The sequence below is a fragment of the Amphiura filiformis genome, chromosome 10 (genome assembly GCF_039555335.1).
Source record: "Amphiura filiformis chromosome 10, Afil_fr2py, whole genome shotgun sequence".
NCBI classification, from domain to species: Eukaryota; Metazoa; Echinodermata; class Ophiuroidea; order Amphilepidida; family Amphiuridae; genus Amphiura; species Amphiura filiformis.
The window spans coordinates 63,139,832-63,154,928 of NC_092637.1; the positions used below are offsets into that span (position 1 = coordinate 63,139,832).

General features: G+C 37.9%; 1 protein-coding gene across 4 annotated transcripts in view; it reads left to right on the forward strand.

The window, feature by feature from the left end:
* The window catches only part of LOC140163146 (sodium/potassium-transporting ATPase subunit beta-1-interacting protein 1-like), a 155,105-nt gene that overhangs the window by 23,501 nt on the left and 116,507 nt on the right, over window positions 1-15,097 (forward strand). For all 4 annotated transcript variants that reach the window (XM_072186524.1, XM_072186525.1, XM_072186527.1 and 1 more), the window contains exon 3: window positions 14,617-14,700. In XM_072186524.1, the coding sequence (XP_072042625.1) occupies window positions 14,617-14,700 (84 nt within the window). The remainder of the gene's footprint in view (window positions 1-14,616; window positions 14,701-15,097) is intronic.

The window sequence follows — 15,097 nt, forward strand, 5'->3', positions numbered from 1 at the left end:
GCCGCTTTTGCTGGAAACCTGAGTTTCCTGAGGATACTTTGTGTGGCCAGCGCTGGATGGACTCGAATTGGTCTGGAAATTGGAACAAGAGCTAAATTATTTTTGCTAGGGTGTGTATATGTACCCCCAGATGACCAAACTAGTCTGTAGTAAGCAGACGGGATAAGGCGCCTCTAACCCTACCATGCAGCTGGAATCACTTAACCCTAGCTAACTGGAGTTGATATGAAGGAATGAGAACAAGTAAAAGATATGGCTAGCTGGCCTGCCTGCTCTGGCTGAGGATACTGATGATGTACTTCACTTCCAGATTATCTACTCCTCTGAATGTACTTGGACCACACCCACGACGATCCTGATTCTGCAGCCTCTGACGCTGCCCTGCTAACTGACTTTAGCTCGCTCCTGTTGAAGCCTAAAGCTCGCAGCCACTTCTGCCAAGAGTGTGCAACAAAACCACGGCAGCCGACTTGAAAGGGTAGCAAGAAGCCTTCCAACCTCTATCCTTGCATTCTGCTCTCAATTCTGAATACTTGGTCAATTTTCTCTCATGAGCCTCATCAATGTTGTCTTCCCATGGAACAGTCAGCTCTCCAATGATCACTTCTTTTCCAGCCTCTGACCATATGACAATATCTGGACGCAGTGTGGTGATCAATATCTCTCTTGAAATCCTCCTTTGCCATCCAGATCAGCTCTAATGCACCAGTCGTCTGCTGAAGAAAGGATGCTCGATCTTGAACTGGAACTATATGACCTGGACTGAGAGCCCTCCTTCACAAATGATATGTAACGCTTGGTATTGGTTGGAGCTTGTGAAACATTATTTTGGTCAACTTGCAGCTTGACTGCCTCCACTAACACTCCGAGGACGTTATTGTGCCTCCAGGTGTACATACCACTCGCAAGAGCAGGTGTACATGCACTCAGAATATGCTGCAAAGTTCCCTTCTTTCCACACGCATTGCAACAATCCGTCTTGTCCTCATACCAGACGCTCAGGTTGGCTGGTGTTGGTAATAGATCATATGTTGACCTGCACAGAAATGAGATGCTGAAGAGGTTCCATCTGCCAAAGCACGCTCCAAGACATGTTGCGTTGTTCAACATTCTCCCACCGTGTCAAGCGCCTTGCTTAGCTTGACCTACTGCTGTAGCCAGTCTCTTCTCCTCTTCTGCCTCTCTGATCTCCCTGAAACCAGCTTGCGGCGTTCCTTGTCAGAAGAAGACGACCACCATTTGTGCGTAGTCCAACCAAGCCCCTGACGGCCTAGCTGGGTAGCGCCAACCATCTCCTTGTGCTTCAGCCTTGACTCTGCCTCCTCAACTGCCAAGTTCGCTGTCCACTTTCTCCCTGACTTAACATCCGGCTGGGTGTTCTTGATTACCGGGTCCTTTGAGTCTCTCAGGGTCATAAATGATCTTGCCTTGGCCACCTTGAACTCTTCAACAAGGGAACGCACTGGAAAAGTCAACTTAGTCCGGCTGCTATGGATTGCGATGTTTGTTAAGCTGCGTGGAGCTCCAAGCCACTTTTTGACAAAGTTGTTGATCTTCCGCTCCATTGCCTCTACATGGGTTATTGCTACCTCATAGACTGTGAGTGGCCACATAATCCGTGGCATGAGACCATATTGCAAGCACCACAGCTTCAACTTCCCGGGCAAGCGGCACTGATCAATGGCTTCAAGACCTTTGTTGACTTGCCGTGCTGTCTCCTTGACTCTTCTTGTATCCTTCAGATCCTCTGTGTACCAGCGCCCGAGGCTCTTCACTGGTTGTTCCTGAATAGTTGGGATTTCCTCTCCACAAAGGGTGAAGTGAAAGTCTGTCAACTTTCCTCGTCTGAGTACAAGACTCCTCGACTTCTTGGTCTTAAACTTCATCCTACCCCACTCCATCAACTGCTCAAGCTTACATAGAATTGCTTCAACTGCCTCTGTACTTGGATTAAGGAGGTAAGGTCATCCATGAAAGCTCGTATTGGTGGTAGTTCCTCTGCACCTCCCAATTCTACACCTGGTCCTGCTTTTTCCGCAGCTCTAATGACGACTTCCATTGCTAGCACAAACAGGATTGGAGAAATTGCACAGCCCATTGGTATTCCAACTTCCAGCCTCTGCCACGTGGTTGTGTACTGTGTTGTAGAAAACCCATACGGAAATCACTGTAGTACTGCATGATGAAGCTTCTCACCTTCTCAGGAATCCACATGAATTCCATGGCAAACTCAATCAGTGCATGTGGAACAGAACCATAAGCATTTGCCAGATCGAGCCATACAACACTCAGATCCTTTCTCATCTTCTTAGATTCCTGTATGGTATGCCATATCATACTGGTGTGTTCTAGGCACCCTGGGAACCCTGGTATTCCAGCCTTTTGCACAGATGTATTGATTGAAACCGTTCTCAAGCACAAATGATGAAATTCTCTCTGCTAGGATTCCAAACATGATCTTTCCTTCGACATTCAGCAGCGAAATAGGGACGGAACTGGCTCAATGTATTAGAGCATTCCTCCTTTGGGATGTATCGCCTTCCGCTGTACTCCATGACAGAGGGACCACATCCTGCCTCCATACAACTCTCAGCAACCGCCACAGGAATTTCCTTAGCTCACCACACTTCTTATAGACTTTGTATGGAACTCCATTTGGGCCAGGTGCAGAAGCCGATCTAGCTTTGTTGACAAACTTCTCAACTTCAGCAAGTTTTGGTTGCGCTAGTTCAAACTGCACGCCTGGTTGAGTTGGCTTCACTAAACCTGCGATGTTAGGCATTGGTACCTGACGTTGCTGGTCCGAATAGGTTTCCTTCAAATGGTCCTCTAGCTCTTCCTGTGGGACACTAAGCTCTCCACTCTTGCTTTGCTCGAAGAGCTTCTTCAGTAAAATGGTGAGGATTCATGAAGAAAGATCTCCTGGACTGTTCTCTTTTCTTCCTCTTCTTCCTTTGTGATTCTGCACGCCGGAGTGACATGAGTTTGGTTCTTGCTTGCTCACGGAGTTGTGCCAGTTCTGGTTTTTCTTCTGGCCCAGCTTTATTCCATTGATGCTTAAGTGCTCGTAACTCCTTCCTCAGCCTACTGATCTCCTTTTGGCGCCTGTTCGGTGTTGGTTCAGGACGCTGCTGCCGCGATTCCACTGTTCCAAATCTCACCTTTCCAAAGTCATAAATCAGATCGCCCATCACTTCTAACTTCCTCTTTGATGTTCCTTTCAAAGTATTTTCCAGCATCATGCTGATATCTTCATCAAATTCACGCCAAGCTTTCTCATCTGCCATTGTTGGCCACTTGACCTTCTTCTTCCTCTCAACCACTTCCTCGCTACTTCCTTTGCGGGGATCTACCTGGGTACTGTGGTCTGAAACCTGACCTTGGTTATCTCTCGTCTGACCTGGAGACTGTTGACTTCCTCCAGAGCGATCCGCTTCGGATAGCAAATTATCTGTGCTTGATGAAGGTGAAGAACTCTCCTCTGCTGCTTCAGAAACAGCATAACACTTCATTCTTGCTTGGTGAATTCGTATACCTCTGACGCTGCTAAATATTCTGCCACACCAACAGATGGGACACTCAAACGCTAGTTCGTGGTGAAGCCGTTTCCGGTAGTTATCCTTGTTGTCCGTCCCTTTGGGTCTATCATCCTCCCCTCCTCTCGGAAGACCCTGGGGGTATGGTTCCTTATAGTTACTACAAGCAATATGAAATGGGTGCTCTGATTATCAGAGCTGGTGCCCGAACCGCCAATCCCGGCACCCCCTGTTACTAGTCTTTCCTAGTTGTCCGCTGTCTTTCCAAGCTGTCACCAGTCTATTCCTGGTTTGCCAGCCAGACTATTCCTGACAGTCACTGGTGTCCAGAAAAAACAAGTTAAATATACACAAAGACCAGATGGAAAATGTCTTGTGCTTTCACCAGCGAGATCATCAGTTGATTGCCACCTGTCTTGGGGAGTTTCGGCCCTCTTATACTCAAGACTCCCTCGAGGTGGGGGGCCGGCAGTGAAAGAAACACCACCCCCGCTGGTGAGCTACTAAATAAAAATAAAACTCTGCTTCTAGCATCTGTTGCTAAATAAACAATCTGCTTCTCAGAAAATGAAACCGGCACAGGCCAGCTAACCAAAATAGAAGATCAAGCACCAGTTAGCACCCATACTATGTCAGCATGACAAAGCAAGACGCTTTGCCCATATGGGGATACGCCATCACCGTCAAAAGGGGATCTGTGTATATGTACCCCAGATGACCAAACTAGTCTGTAGTAAGCAGACGGGATAAGGCGCCTCTAACCCTACATGTACCATGCAGCTGGAATCACTTAACCCTAGCTAACTGGAGTTGATATGAAGGAATGAGAACAAGTAAAAGATATGGCTAGCTGGCCTGCCTGCTCTGGCTGAGGATACTGATGATGTACTTCACTTCCAGATTATCTACTCCTCTGAATGTACTTGGACCACACCCACGACGATCCTGATTCTGCAGCCTCTGACGCTGCCCTGCTAACTGACTTTAGCTCTCTCCTGTTGAAGCCTAAATCTCGCAGCCACTTCTATAAAATATACTCGTTAAATAAGAAAAGAAGGATGATCTTATATAGTATACAACAAAATGTTTTCCCCTGCCCTAAACTTGGCCAAAACATTTTGTAATCAGTTAACAAAATATTTCAAAAAGTATTGTAAGTAAGTTTTATAGTGCATTAACCTGAAAACTTGGTCTTTCCACCTGTCCGACTCCGAACTCTGAAAAATATGCGGGTGTTGCCACTGCAGACATGTAGGTCTGACATTTAAATGTATATAACAAAAAAAAGATACATTCATGCAATACATACTAATTTGTATAGCCATGGAAACAGTACTATTATTTCCATGGTATATCCTGATATTCCATCAAGGCCAAATATCCAATCCAACTATGGAATCCTATACAATAACAGGGCAATGTACGCAAGTAATAGTCTAGAAAACCAATTAGAGTAGCACTAATTAAGTTTTGTCATTAATCCAGCTCTACATATTGTATTATAGCCTACATGTATGTGGGGTCATCATACTCATGTTATTGAAGTATTAGTTCATCACTGGTAATGGTTTGGTAGAAATATTTCATTTGTAATAGAGATAGTCTTAAGGGGGTACTACACCCCTGCCAAATTTTGTGCCTATTTTTGCATTTTTCTCAAAAATTATAGCGCATTGGGGACAAGTAAGATATGTATATTATAGGCGCAAAAACTACAACTACTGCATTGGAAATTTTATTTCAGCACAGACAATAGTTGTGGCGTTACAGTCAAAAATGAGGGAAAACCAATATTTGATCAATAAATCAATAACTACTTGCTTTGAGTTACTGAATTTTCAGTACAGTAGTTGTAGTCCTTGCCCCTATAATATACATATCTTACTTGTCACCAACGTGCTATAATTTTTGAGAAAAATGCAAAAATAGGCACAAAATTGGCCAGGGGTTATGTTTTTTTAAATATTGATTTCTTCTCTTTATTCAGTTTGCAATATTAGGCTAACTTTTTCTGCTTCAGACATCAATTTATTTTTGATTTGTTTAAAAACAATACACACTAGCACGGCAGATATTATAAAGCAATTATTGATAGTGCCTCTATGTTCAAGTGTCCCAGACAAAGTACTACATCATCAAGACTAATTAGATTTGTGTCATTTGATTTGCATTAATCTTGTGGAATATCAACTTGCCTATTACTTGTACCTGGGATGGGAGAAAGTATGGCAGTTGCTAAGCAGCAACTGTCATACATGGCTAGAGGTAGGGATGGATCACAACATTTAGGGCGTATTTAGTGATCAAAATGCAGGGAAGAACTGTGGTTCGATTTTTACATGCTTTTGAATAATGGGATTTAGGGTTAGGGATTAGGGTTAGGGTTTAAAAATAATAAACCGGGTAAGAAACGAGCTAGAATCTTCCGAGTGTAAGAGATATACTTAAGGCTCTTACACACTATTGCAATTTCGCTCCTATACCTTTACATTAGGAAGAACCTGCAAAATGGTCGTATTATATACATGTAGGTCACTCTTGTGAAGGCCATATAACAGCACCCATGGGTGCCATGATTTTACAAGTTACAAGAAATTCAGCATTTTGGCATTAGCCAGAGCTAAAGCTAAATTAGCGCTCCCAGTGTATTTTTCAATGCTCCCTTTTACTGCACTTTGAACGGTTGGGTACAAATTGCTTATACTAAATCATTTGAAACCCACCCTGTCATGGAATTTGAATAGCTTTGACAAAACTCTTTCCTTCGAAATTTAATTGATTTACATCATTGCTATACAAATCTCCACTTTGACTTTCAAAACATGGTACATAACAATCGTCCCCTTGAAATGACTTCCAAAAGCGCTTGGGTGCTATAGTAAATACCAGAGAACTTCAGCGGTGGCATGATGTTGCATGTAAATGTATACGCGCGCCATGCAAAACAGTCACTGACTCTGTTGTCACGGCAGGAAATCGGCCAATCAGATCGGCGAGCCTAGTACACGCATTGTAGGCGTTGGAATGAATCACATTTTTTCCCTTATACCTCATTTGTTTGGCTAGAAATTGAAAGGGGATAATGTGATCAGTGAAAACAAACATTTTATAAGAATCTATTCTTTTTGCAAATCACACATTATTGCTTTAAATTAGTCATAACTCGAAAATAAAGTATCATTTAGAAAATAAAAGCTAAATTTTGCCCATTTATACAATTTCTAACTAAATCTTGCCGTTTGAAAAAGACACTACATGTAGTTAAAAAAAGATATATTTCCCTGGAACAGGTCACATACATGTTGAAGAATGACCAAGCCAGATATATGATTAATTTAATTTTAAATAGATATATATATCAAATTTTATTTGTTATGAATCTCATGACTAACACTACTAGTAGTGGGATGTACAAAAATCCACTTATTATTATAATTAGATTTTATATCTATACAGTTCGTTAAATTTTATTACATTTAATCCACATACAAATCAATATTAATATTGCTATGGCGACTGGAGCAAATAGGAACTTTATTAGCATGAATTATGGCGAGCCAATTATGTAAATTTTAACCAAAAACTGATGACATTATGTTTCATCTAAGTCATTTAGAACAAAGAATGAGGAAGACAAAGACCAAGAATATAAATAGGGAGATGATGAAGAAGGAGATCTTTATTAAAACTGAGAAAATTTGGGCATTTCTACAATTTGAAATTGAATTAGTGGAGTTGAATTTTTTATAGTCCAATTTGAAAAAATGAAATTGCCACTCAAATGCAAAATATTATTGATTTAAAAAAAATATATAATCTTGTGAAAATCATAAATTAATGGTGATATGATGATATCCATTGAAAGGATATGCTAACTGTTTTTTTGCTCCAGTCGCGCTCAACGTGTGTACATATGACATGGTCTCAGATTTGAAGCAGGTTTCACTGCCAAAGTGTGTAAAAATTCACCCCCGAGTGCATATGTTTAATTTCTAAGGTGTCTTTTCTAGGGTAAAATAAGCCCAATCGCCATTCTAACTTCCGGTTTTTGAGAGCAGTTTTGGGACACTTTGACCTCTGACATATCAGGAAAATTTACGTAATTATTATTAATTTTCTTATTATTGTCATAATGTTGATCATTAAAAATACTAAATAATTAATTTATAAAATACTAATTTTTTTATATTTGTTTTAATTATTGTTAAACATTTTAGATTATATTTTGTACGTACAAAACCCAATATTTCTGAATTTCCTGAAAGGTCAAAGGACAAACTGTCCTAAAACTGTCCTACAATGCATTGCAAACTTCCAATGCCGATTTGGCTTATTGTTTGTAGAACATGATTTTTTTGTCAAAACATGCCAACTTTGTATGCTCATAGAGTCTACAATATACATAGATATGGCCCTTTAAAATGTTAACATATCAGCTGAGGGTACTATTTGATGGATTCAAGTGTTTGTTTTGTGATTGACTTAATCATTTGCGCGCCAGAATCATTCAAATATGACATGCCTCGTGACAATTGACATGCCAAAATAAGCCGTTTTCGGCAAAAAAATTGATTTGAAAAATCGTAACTCTTGATAGGAAGGTGCTACAGTGATGGTTGACCTACCAGTCTATGCAGTATTGAATGGGCTTACATTTGATACCTAACTTTGTTCATTCTAACTAAGGGAAAGACTTGCAAAATGTAAAAATGTTTCCCCTACCCCTTAAAATTTTGATGTGTGTAAAAATTCCCGCCATTTATAAAAATCGGGATTACAAAAGAAAACTACAAGAGCTATAGGCTTGAAAAACTAATCAGTTAAATGCACAGTATAAGTTCCTACTTGGGTATAACATTAATATCTTTCCATTCCTTCTCAATTTTCTTTTCTAATTTTTTTATCAATTTGTGACATCTGTAAATTACGTAAAATTTGGCATTTAGAAAATCATAAAAAAAAAAAAAAAAAAAATGAGGGCGACATGTTTAAAAAACTAATCAGTTATTCCCATGATACAGTACTACAGGGATATAGTACCAAACTTGTGCTAAAATGCATATTTTTTGAATTCTAATTTTTTTATCAAATTGACTCGCCACCCCATTTTTGAGCAAAATCGGGAACAATTAGTACCTGTAATATTGCGCAATCATGTGACCTATATTCAATGTGTGTGCACCAATCAGATGTTAGACTTGCACTACAACATGATGTGAGCCTTGCAGAGCCTTTATAAGTGTGCCAATAGAGTTCAAATATGTTGTGACGACGTTGTCACTTATGGATCTCATATTTTTATTTCCATCAAAAGCATATGCCTCTACTGTAATGCTCATATCAGGAAAACAATTACAGATTTTGCATTTCTGACTTCAGAAAAACTAATCAGTTATTCCCATGATACAGTACTACAGGGATATAGTATCAAGCTTGTGCTAAAATGCATATTTTTTAATTTCTTATTTTTTTATCAAATTGACTCGCCACCCCATTTTTTAGCAAAATCGGGAACAATTAGTACCTGTAATATTGCGCAATCATGTGACCTATATTCAATGTGTGTGCACCAATCAGATGTCAGACTTGCACTACAACATGATGTGAGCCTTGCAGAGCCTTTATAAGTGTGCCAATAGAGTTCAAATATGTTGTGATGATGTTCTCACTTATGGATCTCATATTTTTATTTCTGTCAAAAGCATATGCCTCTACTGTAATGCTCATATCAGGAAAACAATGACAGATTGTGCATTTCTGACTTCAGAAATGAATTCTGCACAAAATTTTAGTCTAGAAAACATATTTAAAACAATATTTTTTGAAACTTTATATTTTGCCATTTTTGGCAGTCAAACCTGCTTCAAATCTGAAACCGTGTCATACAAGCTGACATCCACGGTACATGTAAGCAAGTACTCGATTGTTGAACTCTGAATAAAACTGGGTCGACCCGGTTTTAATACAAAAAGTTAAATGTTACTCATTATTTTACGCTTCAGGCTTAGTCTTTTACGTGGTATTTTACATGTAGTATACCACTGTGCATTATAATTATGCAAAAAAGTAGAACTCATATATGAGCATGGGCTAGTGGAGCTCATATTTAAACATTAAGGGGCAATGCAATAATCATAATTTTTGCACTGCCCCTTAATGTTTAAATTGTAAATGTAGAGAAAGCCAACCATTGAATCAGTTGAATTTCAAGCTTCTGGATCAATGACTAGAGCTGTATACAATGTAATAAGGTATGTACAACAGATCAATGTAGTACATTAAAGTGTGCCTCAAACACAAAGTAGACAAATAAAGAATGGGGCAAAAATCAATGCATGCACATTGGAACTGTATGAGCTTTTTAGGCATGTAGGATACATATACACATGGAGGGCTTTTTGCTTTAAAAGAAACAAGATTCTTAAGATTAGCAACTTATTTAAACTGTTGCGATTTGGTAGTTTAGCATCTTTGTCTAGGATTCAAATATCACTATACTTTTGTAAAACATAAAAATATCATTTTTCCTATATTGATTTAGATAATAAATATAATTTGTTGTTGTTGTTTCGATCAACAGTACCTCATCTACCCTTAAAGCCATATGATAACATTTGCTGAGGAGAACGCCCTCAAAAAATTGTAGATTCTGGTTTTACACGATTGTAATGTACTTTAGTCAATAAAGATACTCTGCAAAAATCAAGACTTTAGGTGCTGTAGTTTGGTCAAAATCGGAGATTTTGAATAAAACGATGGAACCGGCGTTTTATTATTACGATGGAAATTAGTACGTACATTGCATGCGGGATACACATACACACACACCCCGAGGATCGTACCATATTACAACCGCGGGAGTAACACGCATGGGCGCTAGTAGTAAATTCCATTTTTCTATGCTTTACCTCACTTGTTCGGCTCAAAATTAAAAGGGGACATATCTGACAGTAAAAGCTAACATTTTATGGAAAATAAATACTAATCGATTTTTACAGAAATGTTATAATATGGCTTTTAAGCAAAAAGTCCGCCATATGAACAGTCTCATGGATTCAAATACTTAAGTTTACATCCAAATTTATCCCAAAGAAATTGCTTTGTCAATGTGAGAAATGCCAACTAATTTTGGTGTCTAGAATTAATGTATGAGATAGAAACATGTGGAACAGTCAGTCAAATCACATGTATAAAACATCAAAACAATGGGATTAGTCATGCATGAGAATAGACTTGACATGTATCCAAGAAGAGAATTTACAATGTAAAAGCAAAATGAGAAGTTGAAAGAGAGTTAAAAGAGAGTAGAGAGAAAGAGACTTCAGATCATTTCCGCCCCATGTGCATACTTTTTCTTTGGGAGAGGGAAAATGCCTAAAACTTTAGGTTTGATGTATTGTTAGCCTTTTGAACTCAAGAACTGCATGACCTATGGAAATATTGAAAATATAAATGTGATTATTGGCTGCTTTGACTCATTTTCTGTAAGATCAATTGTATTAATATTTTTGTACATCAATTGTATTAATATTTTTGTATTGTATTATATTTCCCCTCTGGAACTTGTCTGTATTGTATAAAAAAGTATTCTTATTGTGCATACATGTATGTATATTCTTTTTGTGCTAGTATCATTATTGTACTGTTTAATTTGCAACGCGTGAAATGTTTTAAATAAAAGCCCGATTTCGGGCATGAAATACAAAAAAATATTTTTGTACACTGCAGCTTGTTTTAGATGGCTAAAACTGGAATAAATATTGGCTCTCTCACTCGGCACTCGCTTTAAATTGTTCTGCTCCACTTCTGGCTCAACGTCAATGGGTTTAATGATGGTGACACAGCACAGACAATGGCACATCATTACAATCAAGTTAATTTCTAATTTTTAGATTTGGTTAATGTCAGCGACGTGCTAAAATTATAAAAAACATTACATATTCTGCCATATCACACTGAATGATTAGAACACAAAATTAGTCCCATTTTGATGTATTGTTACTCTCTGCATGCATGCACAAATTGTATCAACACTAACAGCTTTGTGATTATAACAATAAAATTATTATAATTAGAACGGTGACAAGTAGATTACACCTCTCCTAATATGCATATTACAAGATTTATTGCCTCGTTCAAGTGGCACTGAGAAAAAGCAATATAAATTGGTTTTCTTTCATCAATAGAAGCATTAATAATATTGATCAATGTCAATGTCAGCACACAGCAAAAGCCTTGCATCAGATTATTCCAGTTGAAATCCATACACCCCCTAATGGAAAATTTGACCTAAAATAATAATCTTCCACATCAGAGATTATGAATTTCAAACAGGGTTACCAGAATGGGTGACTCCATTTGAAATCTACACCCCCTGTGTGGGAGATTAAGGTCTTCTCATCCATATAAGGGGGGGGGGGTGGATTTCAAATGAACCAGCTCATTATTGCAAAGCATTATGAATGGTAGAATTAATGATTTCCATAATCCATAAATTCCATAAATGTATATGGATAGGCTCTAAATTTGTTTGAAATTATAATACAAGAATGTCTTGTGCATTTATTTGCAATGTTCTTTGTATGTATTCTAATAGCGTCAGACAGGCCCGTACGCATAGCCAGGATTTTTTTGGGGGGGGTGCTGAGTTTTGAAAAAGTGGACCTTTTTTTCTTCAAAATTTGGACCTTTTTGGATTGGAGGGATTTGGACATTTTTGGACCAAAAAGGCATAAAAAACCTATTTTTTCACTCGCTACGCTCACAAATGGGACTTTTTTGGCCTTTGCCATGTCATTTGGGGGGGGGGGGGTGCCCCCCGCAACCCCTGGCTACGGGCCTGGCTGTCAGATTTATTCAGTCATCTCCATTCAAACAATTCAAACATACAATTTCACAAAGCAGTAAACATGTAAGACAACTAGGGCCTTTACTGACCACCCGGCATGGTGTGGACGAAATACACGCACATAAATATTAAAACCCCTAAAAAAGTACAAGAAAAAAAATTGTGTATGCATTGCAGACAAGGTAAATTCAAATCATATCATCTCACTGGGTACCACCAGTATTCCAAAATGGCTCAAGTCTGGCTCAAAAATTCCTCCAATTGACTAATTGTACTACAGAATGGCAAATTCTTTCGTGCCAAATATTATTGTCACTGGGCCAAAATCGTGAGATATAACCTCTGATTAAAAACTGCTGGGCACACAACTTACAGCTGAACAAATGGTACCCAGTATACCAGATACACCATAGTAAAAATACCTATAAAAGAAAATGGCATATAGCTGAAAAATCTGATAAAAGACAACATGTCCAAACAAGTTCATGGGCAAAGTCCGCATTTCCGTTCATTATGTTTCAAGTTTAGCATTACATAATTGATAGGACTGGGTAAAGGTGTGATTGAGATAGACTTTAAAGCTAGGTTAAAAAATTAAAACAAATTGTTTCATTTCTTGGGGAGCAATTTCTGTTTTGTCTTTGGCATTGGGAGCAATTTTAAAACATTTGATTTTTTATTTGGGAAATCCAAACAATGATGGCAAATTTTTTAGATTTTTTTCTCATATATTTTTGTTTACAAGCAATATTTGAAAGCTCACTAAATAATCAATAGCTATTAAATTTTTCACGTCTAACCCACTCTGCAATGATTTGACAATAAATATTTTTTGAGTAATTTTGATTTCAAAAATAAGTAATTTGAGGCATGCATATATTACTGTGAAGGGGCATATTTTCACAAGCAGTTATTTTTGTGATTTAGAGTAAGAGAGACATTTTCGCAAATGTTATTTTCGCGATTGCTAAATCCTGCCATATACTTGTAATACATTGTTACAAAAATGTCCCCTTTACAGTACCATACATCCAAACCAGAAAAACACCCAAACAAAAAACAAAAACAAAAAAACACTGCATTTTGCATAATTATGCTTTCAGGCCTGTCACCTGCACAGGAAACCAACTGATATTTTTAGCCTTATCTGCATGTTCGTAGGAAAGATACATACATATTTGTAATTATAGAGAATATTTTTATCTCAAGTTCAGTTGAATTTGGGTCAACTTCATTTCACAGAACATATGTATTTGTGTCACTCGGTCTATTAATTCCACCTTTGATACAGAATATGGCATATTGTCATGGTTTCTCTGAAGTGACTGCATGCAGTGGTGACACTAGATATTGTATTTGTTTTATTTTTGGGGCAAGATGGGTGATAAGGGGGTAAAAATGCCTAGATTAAAGTTTGGCAATTTTTTTTTGACCTACTTGCTGAAATCACTTACTGAGATGCTGAAATATGGATTGCACCTAGTTACATGCTTAAAAAAGGAATTATAACTGCTAACAATGCCAATTTTGCATGGGGGCCCGGGGGAACTCCCACCCTCATGAAATCATGAAAATCCAACCAATTTTATTCATCCTTGCAGGGATGTTGTCCTCATTTTAGTCATCACACCATGAGACATGAATCCAAATTGAATTAATATGGGTGTCACCTGCATTGTCTGTGATAAATCACCTAGCAACCAAACCCATCAACCCAGGTGATATATGATCATGCAGCAATCGCATTACAATTAAGTGTCTGTGTGCATGTGGTGTGATGTGTAATATTGTAGAATTGGTAGAATTTATGTGATCTCAATACAATTTTCAGGCCAGATTGGCTTTTTGGGGCTTCATGTTAACATGTATGTGTGTCTGTATCATGGTAGTTCATTTTTTTCCATATTATAAAAGCAAAAAAATTTCGCGGTATTAATTGTTTGTGTTTTAAACTGTTTGGAGCAGTTTTGCGTTTTCTTACAAATCGTTACAAAATAAAAACCTTGCGAAAATTTCCACACCTGGTCAAGATTTTCAGTCTCAATTGTCTTACATAAGAGGACATGAAACAAGAGCTATAGGCTGCCATAAAGTGGACACAAATAATAAAAAATGCATATAGCTTACATGATATACAATACCATACTTTCTAGCTGTGATGAGCTTAGCCCTAACATTTGATATACTGTAGATCTGTACAAAATCCATTACAACTTATTTTTTTTCTTTCAGTATATACTATGGCATGTAGTGTGGCTAGGATGGAATATATTCATTATGTGTCTATATCTAAGTGCTGGAGTCTTAAATGTTGAGGTAAGTTACACCATAATTCTTTCTATATGTGACGGAAAAACACTCCAAAATCTGTTTTATGGGTGGGCAAACCTGTCAAGTACGGTCGGCCAGTTGGGCATGGGCAAAATGTTATCTTCAGTAGATAACATAATTGATCTATCTTCAATAGATGGCATGGGCAAAATTTTATCTTCAGTAGATAACATAATTGATCTATCTTCAATAGATGGCATGGGCAAAATGGTATCTTCAGTAGATAACATAATTGATCTATCTTCAATAGATGGCATGGGCAAAATGTAATCTTCAGTAGATAGCATAATTAATCAACATGTATCTTCAATAGATGATATGGGCAAAATCTTATCTTCATGAGTAGATAGTATAAACTGATTGCAAATTTATCTTCATTAGA